We start from the raw sequence: 12,696 nt of genomic DNA, 5'->3' as shown, positions 1-12,696 counted from the left end.
AAAATTGCATCACTTATTGCATTTCTCCTCAGCTAAAATAACAGTGACTGTGGTTGCCTTATGCCACTGTTTTAGACTAAGGGGCTTGATTATATATATGTACACGCACACATATTTAAATACTCAGCCCGAGATTGGGGTTGAAGGCTGAAACCTTTGCTTATGCACAGTAGAGGTCATTGTGCATTACAATGTTCACAGCTCTTTTTTCTTTAAGAACACTAATCATTGGTTAACATAGTGATTCTGTGATAAGACCTTTATCTCATAATTCTATGGAGTGGATTTTACTTCTGACTTCTTAGCTCCTTTCACTCATTCATACTCTCTGGTGAGCGTATGGGTATATCAGTATTCATCCACAATCCCATTTTGAGTGGCTGAGAATATGTGAATTAATCCCCACCCCCAGATGAACTTCTATGTCGTCATTTATATAAAGAGCATTTAGTTGAATGTACATTGACTAGGCTTCTGATGGTCTTTTGAAGTGATTGCCTAGCATGAGCCTATGATCCTTTGAACCTATGACTCAGTTCCTTAATTTTATTTATTTATTTTTTTTTATTTTGACAAGGATGATTAATGGAAGTTTTTTGACTAAATAGTGTTTTAAGGTGGCTGAGCAGCTCTGATTATGATGGCCCAGCATTAATGGCTTAGTTGAGTCAGCACAAGCTGTTTTTTGTGAGACGAGTGCGAGTGATATGTATATTACTTATGTCACTCACTTAAATAACCTCATACAGGCTTGACATTGGTTTAGCTCTGCACAGGTTTCATATTTTCATTGTTATCTCCCACATGTAAAACGTGTTCAGTGTGTGACTTACAGCATAGAGAGAATGTTAAAATATGGTTCAATCTGATGTCAGACCTGACTTCCTGACATCCAAAGGTAAAATGAATGCCATTTTGAGAAGCATTGCTTTACTGTGCAAAACTGCACTGTGCTATGCCGAAGTTAATTTACTGTTTAAGAATAGTCTACTGTTTTTGGCAGTTTACACATCAGGTAGCAGAATGAAATCCACTTTCCTGCACAGTGAACATTTACTGTTTTCTGTCTCTTAGAATGCTGGGAAGTGGTGGCTTGCACTATATTATGGTTCCAGAGATTTACAAATATATAAATATTACAGTGAACAGCACTGAATTTTTCTTAGCAAATCCTGAAATTATTTCATCTCTCGAATGGCACACAGGATGGATTGCAACTTCTAGCCACATCAGTGCAAGTGTATTTTTATATTGGCTGATTGGAATCTTGACTTGCCTAGAAGTAGAAGATGCACATCTATCTGTTCAGAGTACATGCTGTTGACCAAAACCATGCAAGTTTTCTGTCAGCAACAAATCTTAAGTGGCTTTAATTAACACTAAATAAATAAATGAATTAATAGCTCACTAAAGGCAAAACAAATCGGTCCAGAAATACCTTTCCTTTTACTAGGTGCAAAACAGAAGGAAAGAAAAGGGAAAAAAGCAGCAGTAGAATTCATTTGCACAGCTTGCATGACACTTTTTTCCAGTTGGCTGAACAGATGCAGGCCCACGGGGCCGCTGAGAAATGACTTTGATAGATGGTTGCTGTCTGAGAAGCTAGCATGCTGCAGATTAGTGGAAACCCGAAGAGAATCTTGTCTGCTTTGTGGAGAGTTTGGTCCAATAAGATAATTTTTCTAATTAACCTATGGAGCACTGGTGTAGCTGGGATGTTGAGGAAAATAAACTGCCTTAGTATTCTTTGTCAAGAGTGGAGAGTTTTGGCATTTTATACTCTGTATTGTGTGTAAACCATATTGTTCTTGTGTGCCTGTTTGAAAGCTTGCCGAAATTTGTTGTAAAGTATGTTTCAGTATGCAGGTTTATACTGCATGAATTCAAATATGGAGATTCTTCCCTCTGCCCCCCCCCCCCCTTTTTTTCTTTTTTACTTAGCATGATTTCTGTTGTTTACATGGCTGTAATGAGTCTTCAGTTTTAAAGCAATGCAGTTGTTGCATTGCATCATTGTGGTTCCTTAATATATTGTTAAATTTATTGTTGTATTCCGTAGTTGTGTTAAGATTGATAGGTAACTTACAAGAATGAAATAAAAAAAAGTGTAACAATTTAAATGGATTTGTTTAAATTAACAGAAACTGAATATGCCAGCAGTTTTACGAGCACCTAAGGAAAGGAGACCGAGCAAGAAGGAGGGGGGCACACAGAAAACATCTGTGCTGCCAGCTGTTCTTTACAGGCAAGTGCAAGTAAACAGTTGTGAGTTTGAAAACAAAGTTTTTCACATACTTGATTAAATTTATTAAAATGCCAGACTTCTATTAGAAATTGGTCTGAACTAGCAACTGCACTGTGTAGTATATACTCATACCCTGGGCTGCATATACAGATGTTCCCAAAAAGAAAAGCAGTTTGTAAAATTGCACTGCTAATGTTATGCTTTATTTGGCATATAATGTGTAGCTTTGGCTACTGTTCTACAAAAGTAAAAATATAAAGCTGTGCAAGTACAAACTTGAGTTATTTCTAATACTGATTATTGCTAAAGTGTTTTCATAAAATGAAAGGGATTAGCTGCAGGAAGATGTTAGTCTTCTGGCAAGATCTGCAGAGGAATTGGATGTCCCTAGGGAGCACAAGTTTACATTTCATGTCCTGACTTTCTGCAAGAAATCCAGCAATAAAAGAGCACATAACTCTTGTCACCCACAGATTTTTCTCACACTCTGAAATGAATGGTATTGCTTTGCTGAGCTGCTGTTTGCTTCCTTGATTGATTTGAAAGAGCATTAAGTATCATGTTTGACATCTTTCATTGTTATACGATCAGCTTGCTGGTTGTCTGTCTAGGTTCTTATTCAGATTGCTACTGATTGCATTGTGTTGTCTTTTAACTCCATCACACCTTTGTGACAGTCATTGGGCCAGTGGGAAATTCATTTATTCCCCACCATCTGTGTGGGTAAAGCTTACCCCCAAATCCAGGGTCTGATCTTTGCTAGGCAAATGATTGAGAATACACTGGTACCTAATTGCCCTTGGACTGAGTAACTGAGCAGGTCAGCTTTGGCAGCAGTATCATCCTCTGCAACCATGTAATTTTTGCTTCTTCTACCATTCTTTGCCAAGTGGCAGCCTAGACAAGCAAGGCTGTCATATTTGTGTTTCCACTCTTGTATCTTTCCTGGCTGCAGTATACAAAAGTGATTTTTGATGTGTGCTTGTTCCTAAATCTTTGCACTTCCTTGCTGCACCAGCCAGTCTCTGCTGTGTATATTTACTGCTGCTATGCGCACCTTCCTTCCCCCCACATTGTGGGCAAGCTGGCCTTGGCTACTGACTCCCACTCTTCCCACCTAACTCCCTCAAATCACATACCACTGCTTAACCCAGGTCATGCGGGATTAAGACAGGGCTTTATCCTTCTATGCCATGAAGCTCCCTAACTACTACATCCCTGGAAAAAATAACCTACAAATGTTCTTGCAGGAGACAAATTCTCCTAAAGACTTACATTAACAGCATATCTTTGTCTAGGAAATCATTGTGTTAACAATTGTGTTCATTTGCATGACTTTTAAAAGGAATACTTTACTAATATGAGCCTGGAAACTTAGGGCCATATAAGGTTAATGTAAGCTTTTGTCCTTAACCCACTGAATGCCTTCCTCTGCTTCTCTTTAAAATCTAGACCTTCCCTTATTTATCCCCTCCTAGAAAATGAAAAGAAAGGCAAGGAAAGCATAGGAAATGCAGAAGCCTATAGAAATATTTTTGGCATTAATAAGTGGTGCCATATCAGGACATACCAAGGTCATAGCCACACTTCCAGAGATTGTGTGGGATCTCGTCCCATGCTGCTTAGTGTATCATTTATCCTTTGCTAGTTTTGTTCTCGTATTCCATAGCTTCAGCTCTACCACCTGTATTTGTAAGTAACTGCATGACATGGAGGTATTTGCTACAAAAATTCCCAGTTTGTTTATTCATTCTGTGACTACTTGCTTAATCTTTTGCAGGTTGGAGGGATCCAGCCGTCAGTGGGTGGCTGACAGACGCTAACCCTGAATGGGTGCCAACTTACCACTCGGATCATGTGGCCCAGGCAGGTATGACCCTAGCCCTGAGTAGCATCCTGCCTTCGCCCAGAATGATACCACAATATAAGGACAAAATGATTGACTTCAACAATTGGCTAAGCTTCTGGTGTCATTCAAAGGGGATCCAGTATCTGTCTGCCTGGGACGACATGATCGACAGACCACGATGCTTTGCCAGAGATGGTCTACACCTGTCGCCCCTGGGATTCAGGTTACTGGCTAAGGCTCTTGCCACCCCTATAGTGCCATTTTTAGGCAAAGTTCAAAGGACAAAACCACAACCGTAACAGGCACAAGCATGCAAAATCTGAAGGTAATGCTACTCAATGCTAGAAGTCTAAACCTCAGAAATGCACTCTCTCTCGAGGCACTCCTAAAAATGGAGAACATTGATATCTGTGCAGTAACTGAGACCTGGTTCAAGGCTCCAGAGAGCACCCCTGCAATACCAGGCTACAACTCTTAACACACTTTTCGGCCACCAAACCAGGACCGAAACACTAAAGGTGGAGGAGTGTCAATATTCACCAAGGATATTCACACCACCAGGCTAGTTGCCCAAGACAATGCGTCTGAAATTCTCCAGGTGCAACTAACACTAGGTAAGACTGCAATCCAAATTGTAGCTTGCTACAGATCCCTCACCATACCCCAAGATTCTCACTACACCTTTCTAAACATACTGGAAAATATTAAGATAGAACCAAACACCCTAATACTGGGTGATTTTAACTACCCTGCCATTAACTGGGAAAACTACTTATGTACCAACACCTTTCCCCAGCGGTTCTTGGAATTCATAAATTACAATGCCCTGGATCAACTAATCCATAGTCCCACCAGGGGCTCCAATATCCTAGACCTGGTCATTACCAACATGGGAAATTGATGCTCCACACCTATGGTCACCCCCTCGTTAGCCAGGTCTGACCATAAGCTAATCACCCTTAACATCCATATCCCATCCCCACCCCCCAGTAAGGAAACCTCCATAAAAAACTTCTCCAAAGCCAACTTCATGCTACTCAAGTCAGAAGTGACAAACTTCATGACACCCATGCAGACGGGAACTGAAAGTTCAACTGCTGAATCCTACACTAAGGCACTGTACGAGCACATCCACTCATGCATGAATCGTGCCATCCCAAATAGAACCAAGATGCTCTCATCCAAAAAAAGGAAGCCAATCTTGTGGTCCCCTGCCATAAACAAACTTTACAACAAAAGGAAGAAACTGTTGCAGAAAAGAGGAAAATCCCAGGATGCAAAAAACTCCCTTACTAGCCTTGGTAAGAAACTGAGATCCCTCATAAAATCCTCCAAAGCTAGTTATGAAAATAAAATTGCTAAAGATTCCAAAGACAACCACAAGGCATTCTATAACTATGCCAAGAATCTAAATGGCAATGCTCAGGTCTGTTCTGAGCTAAAACAGAATGGCATTAAATATACTGATCCCAAGGATTTTGCCAATATCCTGGCAGATCGATTCAGTGCCAACTTCACCCCCCTCTCACCCCCTAAATGGCCCATCTCAATACCGGAAGATTGCCAAATTCTGGTAATAACAGCCACACAGGTAAAAAACGCACTCTCCAAAGCTAAGAATACAGCATCCATGGGAGACCAGATGACATCCCGGGCTGTGTACTACATGAACTACAATATGAACTGGCACCTCACCTAAGTGTCATGTTTAATCATAGCCTCGCCTCAGGTTTCGTGCCCACTGAGTGGCGCAGAGCTACAGTTATCCCACTCCACAAGGGGGGATCCACCTTGGATCCTGGAAACTACCGTCCCATCAGTCTGACGAGCCTTATCTGCAAGGCCATGGAGCGTATTATCATGGAACTTATAAACAAAGACATTGGCAACCTTCAAACACTGGACCCCACCTAGTTTGGGTTCATGAAGGGCCGATCCTGTCTCCTGAACCTGATTGACTTCTTCGAATCAGTCTCCAGAGCCATGGACAAGGGAAAGGTGGTCCACACAGCCTATCTAGACCTTACCAAGGCCTTTGACACCATCCCCCACTCTGGAATCATAGATAAACGTACTAAACAGGGCATTAATCCTTACGTCACTCAATGGGTTGCTAACTGGCTTACTGATAGAACCACACTGTAAAAGTAGCCGACTCCAAATCCAGCTCCAGACAAGTGGAGTACCTCAGGGTTCAGTCCTGGGACCACTCTTGTTTGGCATCTACTTCTCTAAAGTACAGGCCAACACTAAGGGACTCTGGCTAACAAAGTTTGCAGATGACTGCAAACTGGGAGCCATTATTGAATCCCCAGATGATGTGGATACTCTACAAAAGGGCCTTACAGAAACAGATGTTTGGTGCCAGAGCCATGGGCTCAAGCTCAGTGCCAAGAAATGTATAGTTATCCCCTTTGGGGAAAAACATGTACCAGTGAATTACCATATAGGTGGCAGTGCACTAAACACCGAAAGTGTGATAAGAGACTTAGGGACACAGGTGGACAGTGGTCTCACCTTCGATAACCACATCGCCACAACAGTCAGGAAATCCTTCTATGTGGCACACCTCATCACTAAGGGCTTTTCATCCAGAAAAAAGGAGGTCATTGTCCCACTGTACTCATCCCTCATTAGACTCATTATCGAATACAACGCCCCATTTGGTATGTACCTCTCAAGACATCTGCAACAACTGGAAAGGCCACAGAAATACCTCACTAAAAGAATCACAGGCCTAAAGCAGATGCCCTACGCTGACTGCCTTAAAAAACTCCAGCTATACTCTGTGGCATATCATCTACTCAGAGGCGATCTCTGCTTAACATACAAGGCCATGTCAAACCCAGAGCTGTTGGACATGCTACACTTAAAGAAATCCCAATCCCTCAGAGCCACACGCTCCAGGGATCTAAACCTTGTCATCACAATAAACAAAACATGCTGGAGGGATAGGTTCCTGACCAAGAGACTCCCCAGACTCTGGAATAGATTGCCCATACATGTCAAGCAGAGTGCCTCTTTGGCCCTCTTCAAAAGGAACCTTGACGATTGGATGGGAGAAAGGAAATTCACCCTGGGGATCACATCAGTTGCCCTGCTAGACAGGGGTCCAGGGAAGTAAATAGTGTGGGAAGAAATAGCCAGGGAATTGTTATGGCTAGGCTTGTATAGGCCCTAGGGCTGATAGCCTAGTACCAACCTATGAACCTATTTTAAAACTTCCAAGCACTTCTCAACTGACTGCCCCTTTGGGGGAAAGATTGCTCTTCATGCAAAGTACTGGGAACTCATTACCCAGGACAAATGGGTTTTAAATATAGTGTCCCAGGGATACAGATTTCCCTTCCACACGTTACCAACACCAAGTGGGTGGCCAGATCTACCCACAAGTTAGTGGGCAGAGGCCCAAAAGCAAGTACTTTCTCTCTTAAGCATAGATGCAATTCAGTTGGTACCAGAAGTGGAAAAGGGACAAGGATTCTACTCAAGACTTTTCCTGGTACACAGAAAAGACAATTCATGGCGTGCTATCCTGGACCTGTCTACTCTAAACACCTTTTTGGTAATTCCAAAATTCAAGATGCTGACTCTTCACCATTTGCTCCCTATGCTAGGCAAAGACGCCTGGTTGGCAACACTAGATTTAAAGGAAACATACCTGCACATCCAAATCAGGGAATCTTGCAGAAGATACCTACGCTTCAAAGCAGGCTACATGCACGGTCAGTTCTCTGCACTGCCCTTTGGCTTATCTACTGCTGCCAGGGTATTCACAAAATGCCTAGCTCCAGTCATTGCATTTTGCAGGCAAAGAAATATTAAAATATACCCATACCTGGACGATTGTCTAATTCAGGAAGAAAGCCAGGACATTCTTTTGAATCATCTGGCCTTTGTACAAAGGGTGCTAACTTGTCTGGGGTACACCATAAACGAAAAGAAATCACACCTGGTACCCTGTCAACAAATTATATTCCTGGGAGCAAGCTTGAATACAACTTCCCGGATGGCTTTCCTCACGCCAGAGAAACAAATTCATTTGACAACCTACTTCAAACAAGTGACCACAAAAACCCTGCTATCTGCAAGGCAAATACTACAAGCTTTGGGGTTCATGGCCTCCTGCATTCTTCTAATTCTATATGCAAGATTGCATATGAGGAAACTACAGTGGTATCTAAAAAGCCTATGGTGTCAACATTCTCAGGATCTAGAAGCAATGATTCCTATCATACCTTGCCTATGCCTAGAGTTCCTTTGGTGGGCAGAAGCCTGCCACCCAAACAAGGGACTGCCATTCACACTACCCCCTGCTGCCCAAACCCTAACAACAGACGCATCAGACTATGCATGGGGGGCTCACCTGGCAGGGAAGTGTATTCAGGGCAAATGGAACCCAAGTCAAATACACCTATATATCAATCAAAAAGAAATGTTAGCTGTACAGAATGCTCTGACAGCCTTCAAGGACCTCATTCTTCTAGGACAATTAATTGAAAAGACTGACAGCACTGTTATGTGGTACATAAACAAGCAAGGGGGTACACATTCTTACCCCCACTGCAGACTAGCCATGGCATTGTAGAACACAGCCCTGAGCTACCAAGTGCATATACAAGCTCAATTCCTGCCAGGAAAATTAAATACACTGGCAGACGAACAAAGCAGAAACCTCATGGACCCACACGAGTGGAAACTGGAACCAAGGATTTTCAACATGTTGACAAGCAAATGGGGGAGCCCAGATATAGACCTGTTTGCCTCCCCCCAGAACTATCAATTGGACAAATGTTGCACAAGAACTCACCACAAAACAAGCTTGTAAAGTGGATGCTTTGTCCTTCAGCTGGAAAAACATATCAGTCTATGCCTTTCCTCCTCTGCCTCTACTCTCCAATGTACTACTAAAGATCAAACAAGACAAACCAAGGATGATTTTGATTGCACCACACTGGCCACGCCAACACTGTTACCCCCTCTTGCCCAGTGTGTCACTGTTGGCCCCATGGCACCTGCCTCAGACTCCTACCCTATTGTCTCAGCAAGAGAACCAGATTCTGCACCCTCAGCTTCAGACACTGAACCTAGCAGCCTGGCTAATTACCTAATCTCTCCTTTACCATCCTTCAGTAAACCAGTGATGGATATAATTTTAGAGGCAAGGAAGCCTAGTACTAGAAAATTTTATGCTGAAAAATGGAAAAGATTCTGTGCCTGGAACCAGTCTCAAGGGATGAGCGTAGCAGTGCCCAATTTACCTCAGATTTTACAATACTTAACTGAGATGCTTCACAAGAGCCTGTCTTTCTCTTCCATCAAAATTCACGCCTCAGCCATTTCAGCTCATTATAACACAGAACCTCCCCTCTTCTCTCATCCACTACTCAAGCAGTTCCTCACAGGGGCCAAAAATTTATGACCACCCAGGAGAGCTCCAACTTCAGCCTGGGACCTTAACTTTGTATTGGAGAAACTCACTCTTCCTCCTCTCGAGCCAGCTGCTACTGCAGACTTAAAATTGCTTTCTTGGAAAACAGCTTTCCTTTTAGCAATCACTTCAGCAACAAGGGTATCTGAATTACAGGCCCTTATGGCAGTGGAGTCTTTCATCATCTTTCATGCGGACAGGGTGTCCCTCAGGACCAATTCCTCCTTCATGCCCAAGGTGGTATCCATTATGGCCCTTAATCAGTCCATTCATTTGCCAACCTTCTTTCCTAATCCACAGAACAAAGGGGAATGGATACTGCACTCCTTAGATGTGCACAGACAACTTAGATTCTACTTGGACAGGACTAAACCTCAAAGGAAATCTGAACAACTGCTGGTGGCATTTGCTGTAGGGGCAGAGGGGAAGGCTTTTTCAAAGCAAACCATTTCCAAGTGGATAGGCCATTGCATTCATTTCTGCTACAAGCACCGTGGAAAACCTATCCCACAGGGGATCAGACCAATTTCAACCAGGGCTGCATCTACCTCTACAGCCTTTCTCAGAGGCATCCCTACCAGGGACATCCTAGACGCTGCTACCTGGAGTTCTGTACATCCTTTTACCAAGCATTACCATCTGCCAATTTTCTCTAAATCCAGAGCTGGCTTTGCCACTGCAGTCTTGCAGGGCCTTATAGTTTGTCCTAATGATATCTAAATTCCTCCTCCCATCCTTAGTTTTGGGAATCTACCCAAATGTGATGACTGCAACAGTGAAACATGAAGAACATAGTACAGTTGTGTACACTTACCATAAATGTAGATGTTCGAGTGTATTCACTGTTGCAGTCCTGGTTACTCTCCCTCCAGCCCCCTTACTTTTTTTGGCTATACCTCTACTCTTCTTTACTATGCTCAAAAGCTTTTTGGTGTATTTGCTTTTTTGTTGGAGGTATAACCTTGTATATTTATAGATTTAATTGCTTCCCATTAGGGGGGGGCACCTGACATCTGGGGCAAGAAAAACTGATGTAATGTCATCGGCTGCATGTTTTATACCCCTGACGACCTGACTTCATTGACAGCAACTGACGCAGAACCCAAGACTATGTTAATCAGGCCGACTGAGGGCTACTGCAAGCAGATAACCAAAATGTCCAAATGTGATGACTGCAACAGTGAATACACTCGAACATCTACATTTATGGTAAGTGTACATAACTGTACTTTTCTTTTCTAGTGTCACTGTAACTGTCACTTTTTTAAGAAAATTCTTCAAGTCAGCATTAAAAGACTCTTTTTTGTGAATGGTACATCTTCCCTTTTAAGTCAGTTAAAATATGTGCTTGGGTAAGCATATCCAGGTAAATGAGTTTGTCCTTGGACTCTGTTCAGCCACCACCCTTCTTAACAGCAGAATGAGCCAATAAGCCTGTGTCATCTGCTTTTTAGGTGCATTTAACATAGTATTCACACCATCCCTACATTCTACTTTACCTTTTCTACCTGCCCCATGCCCTCTCGAATGCTTCTGTGGATTCTCTGTTGTCCATCCTTTCCAGTATCCTTCATGTTTAGTATGAAACTTTCACATTTCCCTAACATGATCTTATGCACCAGTAGATGTCTCCCTGTCTCTCTTTTGGTCTCAGCTGAGAAGAGCTCTAGCTCTGCTTGATTTTAATCATATCCCTTCCCCTTTCTGAAGATTGTTCTGGTAGCTTTCTTCTGGAGTCTGTCTAGTAGCTTGATGTCCTGCAGGCTTGCATACAGTAATCAGGGTAGAAGTGCAGAGTGGAATCAGCTTACACTCAAATTGATAAGCCTGTAGATGACATACAGAGGACACTGAGAAAAAAAGAAAAATTGGGTCTGTAGTAAAACAGCTTATTTATACCCCCTAAATATTTCAGAAACTTTCCTGCAAGCAGAAGGTACTTTTTAAGGAAGCAAACACCATCACAGAAAACCTCCATGGAAGTGAGTGTATTATGGATCCTGTTCTATCTTCATAGTTCAAAACAAAGTAAAAGCAGCATAGAAGAGCCTCTACATTTATCCCTTCTGTATCCATTCCTTTGAGAGGCATTTTCCATTATTTTTGTAGCAGGTTGGGAAATATTCATCTGGATAAATGGGTTCTTCAGTTTAGTAATTTTGTTATAGCTACAGGAACTACCTCACTTTTATACTGCAGACTACAGCTCATTTGGAATAAGCTGATATAGGGATTGTAAAAAAATACTTGCAGAAAAAGAAGGTATATTGTGTCTCAGATCACTGAGTAAAGAAAAGACTGTGTTCATGACTGACCTAATTCCAAATATAAGTGGATGCCTGTGTTCGATTTAGCCACTGTGAATGAATTAACTGTGGCAAACATGTTCAGAATGGTAGACTATGCTGTTCTTTGTAGAACAGAATTCCTACGTGGCAGTGTCTGGATGTGGAAGTTGTATTCTTTCTATATCCCGATAAAGGTTTCTAATTGGAAATATTTGAGCTTCTCTGTAGCACATTTCTGCTTCTAGCTTGTCTGTTTACCTTTTATCTATCTGTGGTTGTAGGAGAACTTACAGAATGTTTATCTTCAGTATTTGCAGCCACAGGAATAAGCAAATAATTTCCCCTGACTTAGATGATTATAGCAACTGAGATTCAAAATCTTTTGTAGCATCATCTGCACACTATTACGCTCTTTCATACCTTAAACATAACTGTAAAAGATATAGTCCATCTGTAACCCCTCGCAAACAATGTTGAGTGCTGTGATAATAATCTAGTCTCATTTCAAAAATGTTCCTGACCTAGAGGTTACAAAACTTTGTGAAGTGTGTGTCTACTTGGCAAGCAATAAAAGCAACACAGTAGCTCAGGACCTTGGGGATCATGTCATCTTGCAAATTAGTGGGTGGTTCTTGAAAGATTTCCTATCAGGAAACTTGAATAAGTATTAAACAGTAGGTAGACTTAGGTCATGGTCTTTCTAGAAACTTTGATTTCTATATTTAAATTAGTAAATGAGTTTCATTTGACAGAAATTCCTTTCAGTTTAACATAAATAATGTCATCTGCATACCCTTCCTCTATAACATTGGACGACAGACTTTTAAGATTATTCATGGGAGTTCACTTCAGAAAACCTGTCAGATGGTGATACTGGTACCAC

The 12,696-nt window shown here is 41.9% G+C and overlaps 1 protein-coding gene across 1 annotated transcript in view; it reads left to right on the top strand.

Moving 5' to 3' along the window:
- Positions 1-12,696, top strand: part of PHF14 (PHD finger protein 14) — a 1,276,961-nt gene that overhangs the window by 706,561 nt on the left and 557,704 nt on the right. Inside the window, exon 9 of the mRNA XM_044066759.1 lies at positions 2,142-2,245. Within this exon, the coding sequence (XP_043922694.1) occupies positions 2,142-2,245 (104 nt within the window). The remainder of the gene's footprint in view (positions 1-2,141; positions 2,246-12,696) is intronic.

Source organism: Protopterus annectens, chromosome 3.part1 (assembly GCF_019279795.1).
Source record: "Protopterus annectens isolate FY-2018-M chromosome 3.part1, PAN1.0, whole genome shotgun sequence".
NCBI lineage: Eukaryota > Metazoa > Chordata > Ceratodontiformes > Protopteridae > Protopterus > Protopterus annectens.
This window is presented reverse-complemented; position numbering and strand designations above follow the sequence as displayed.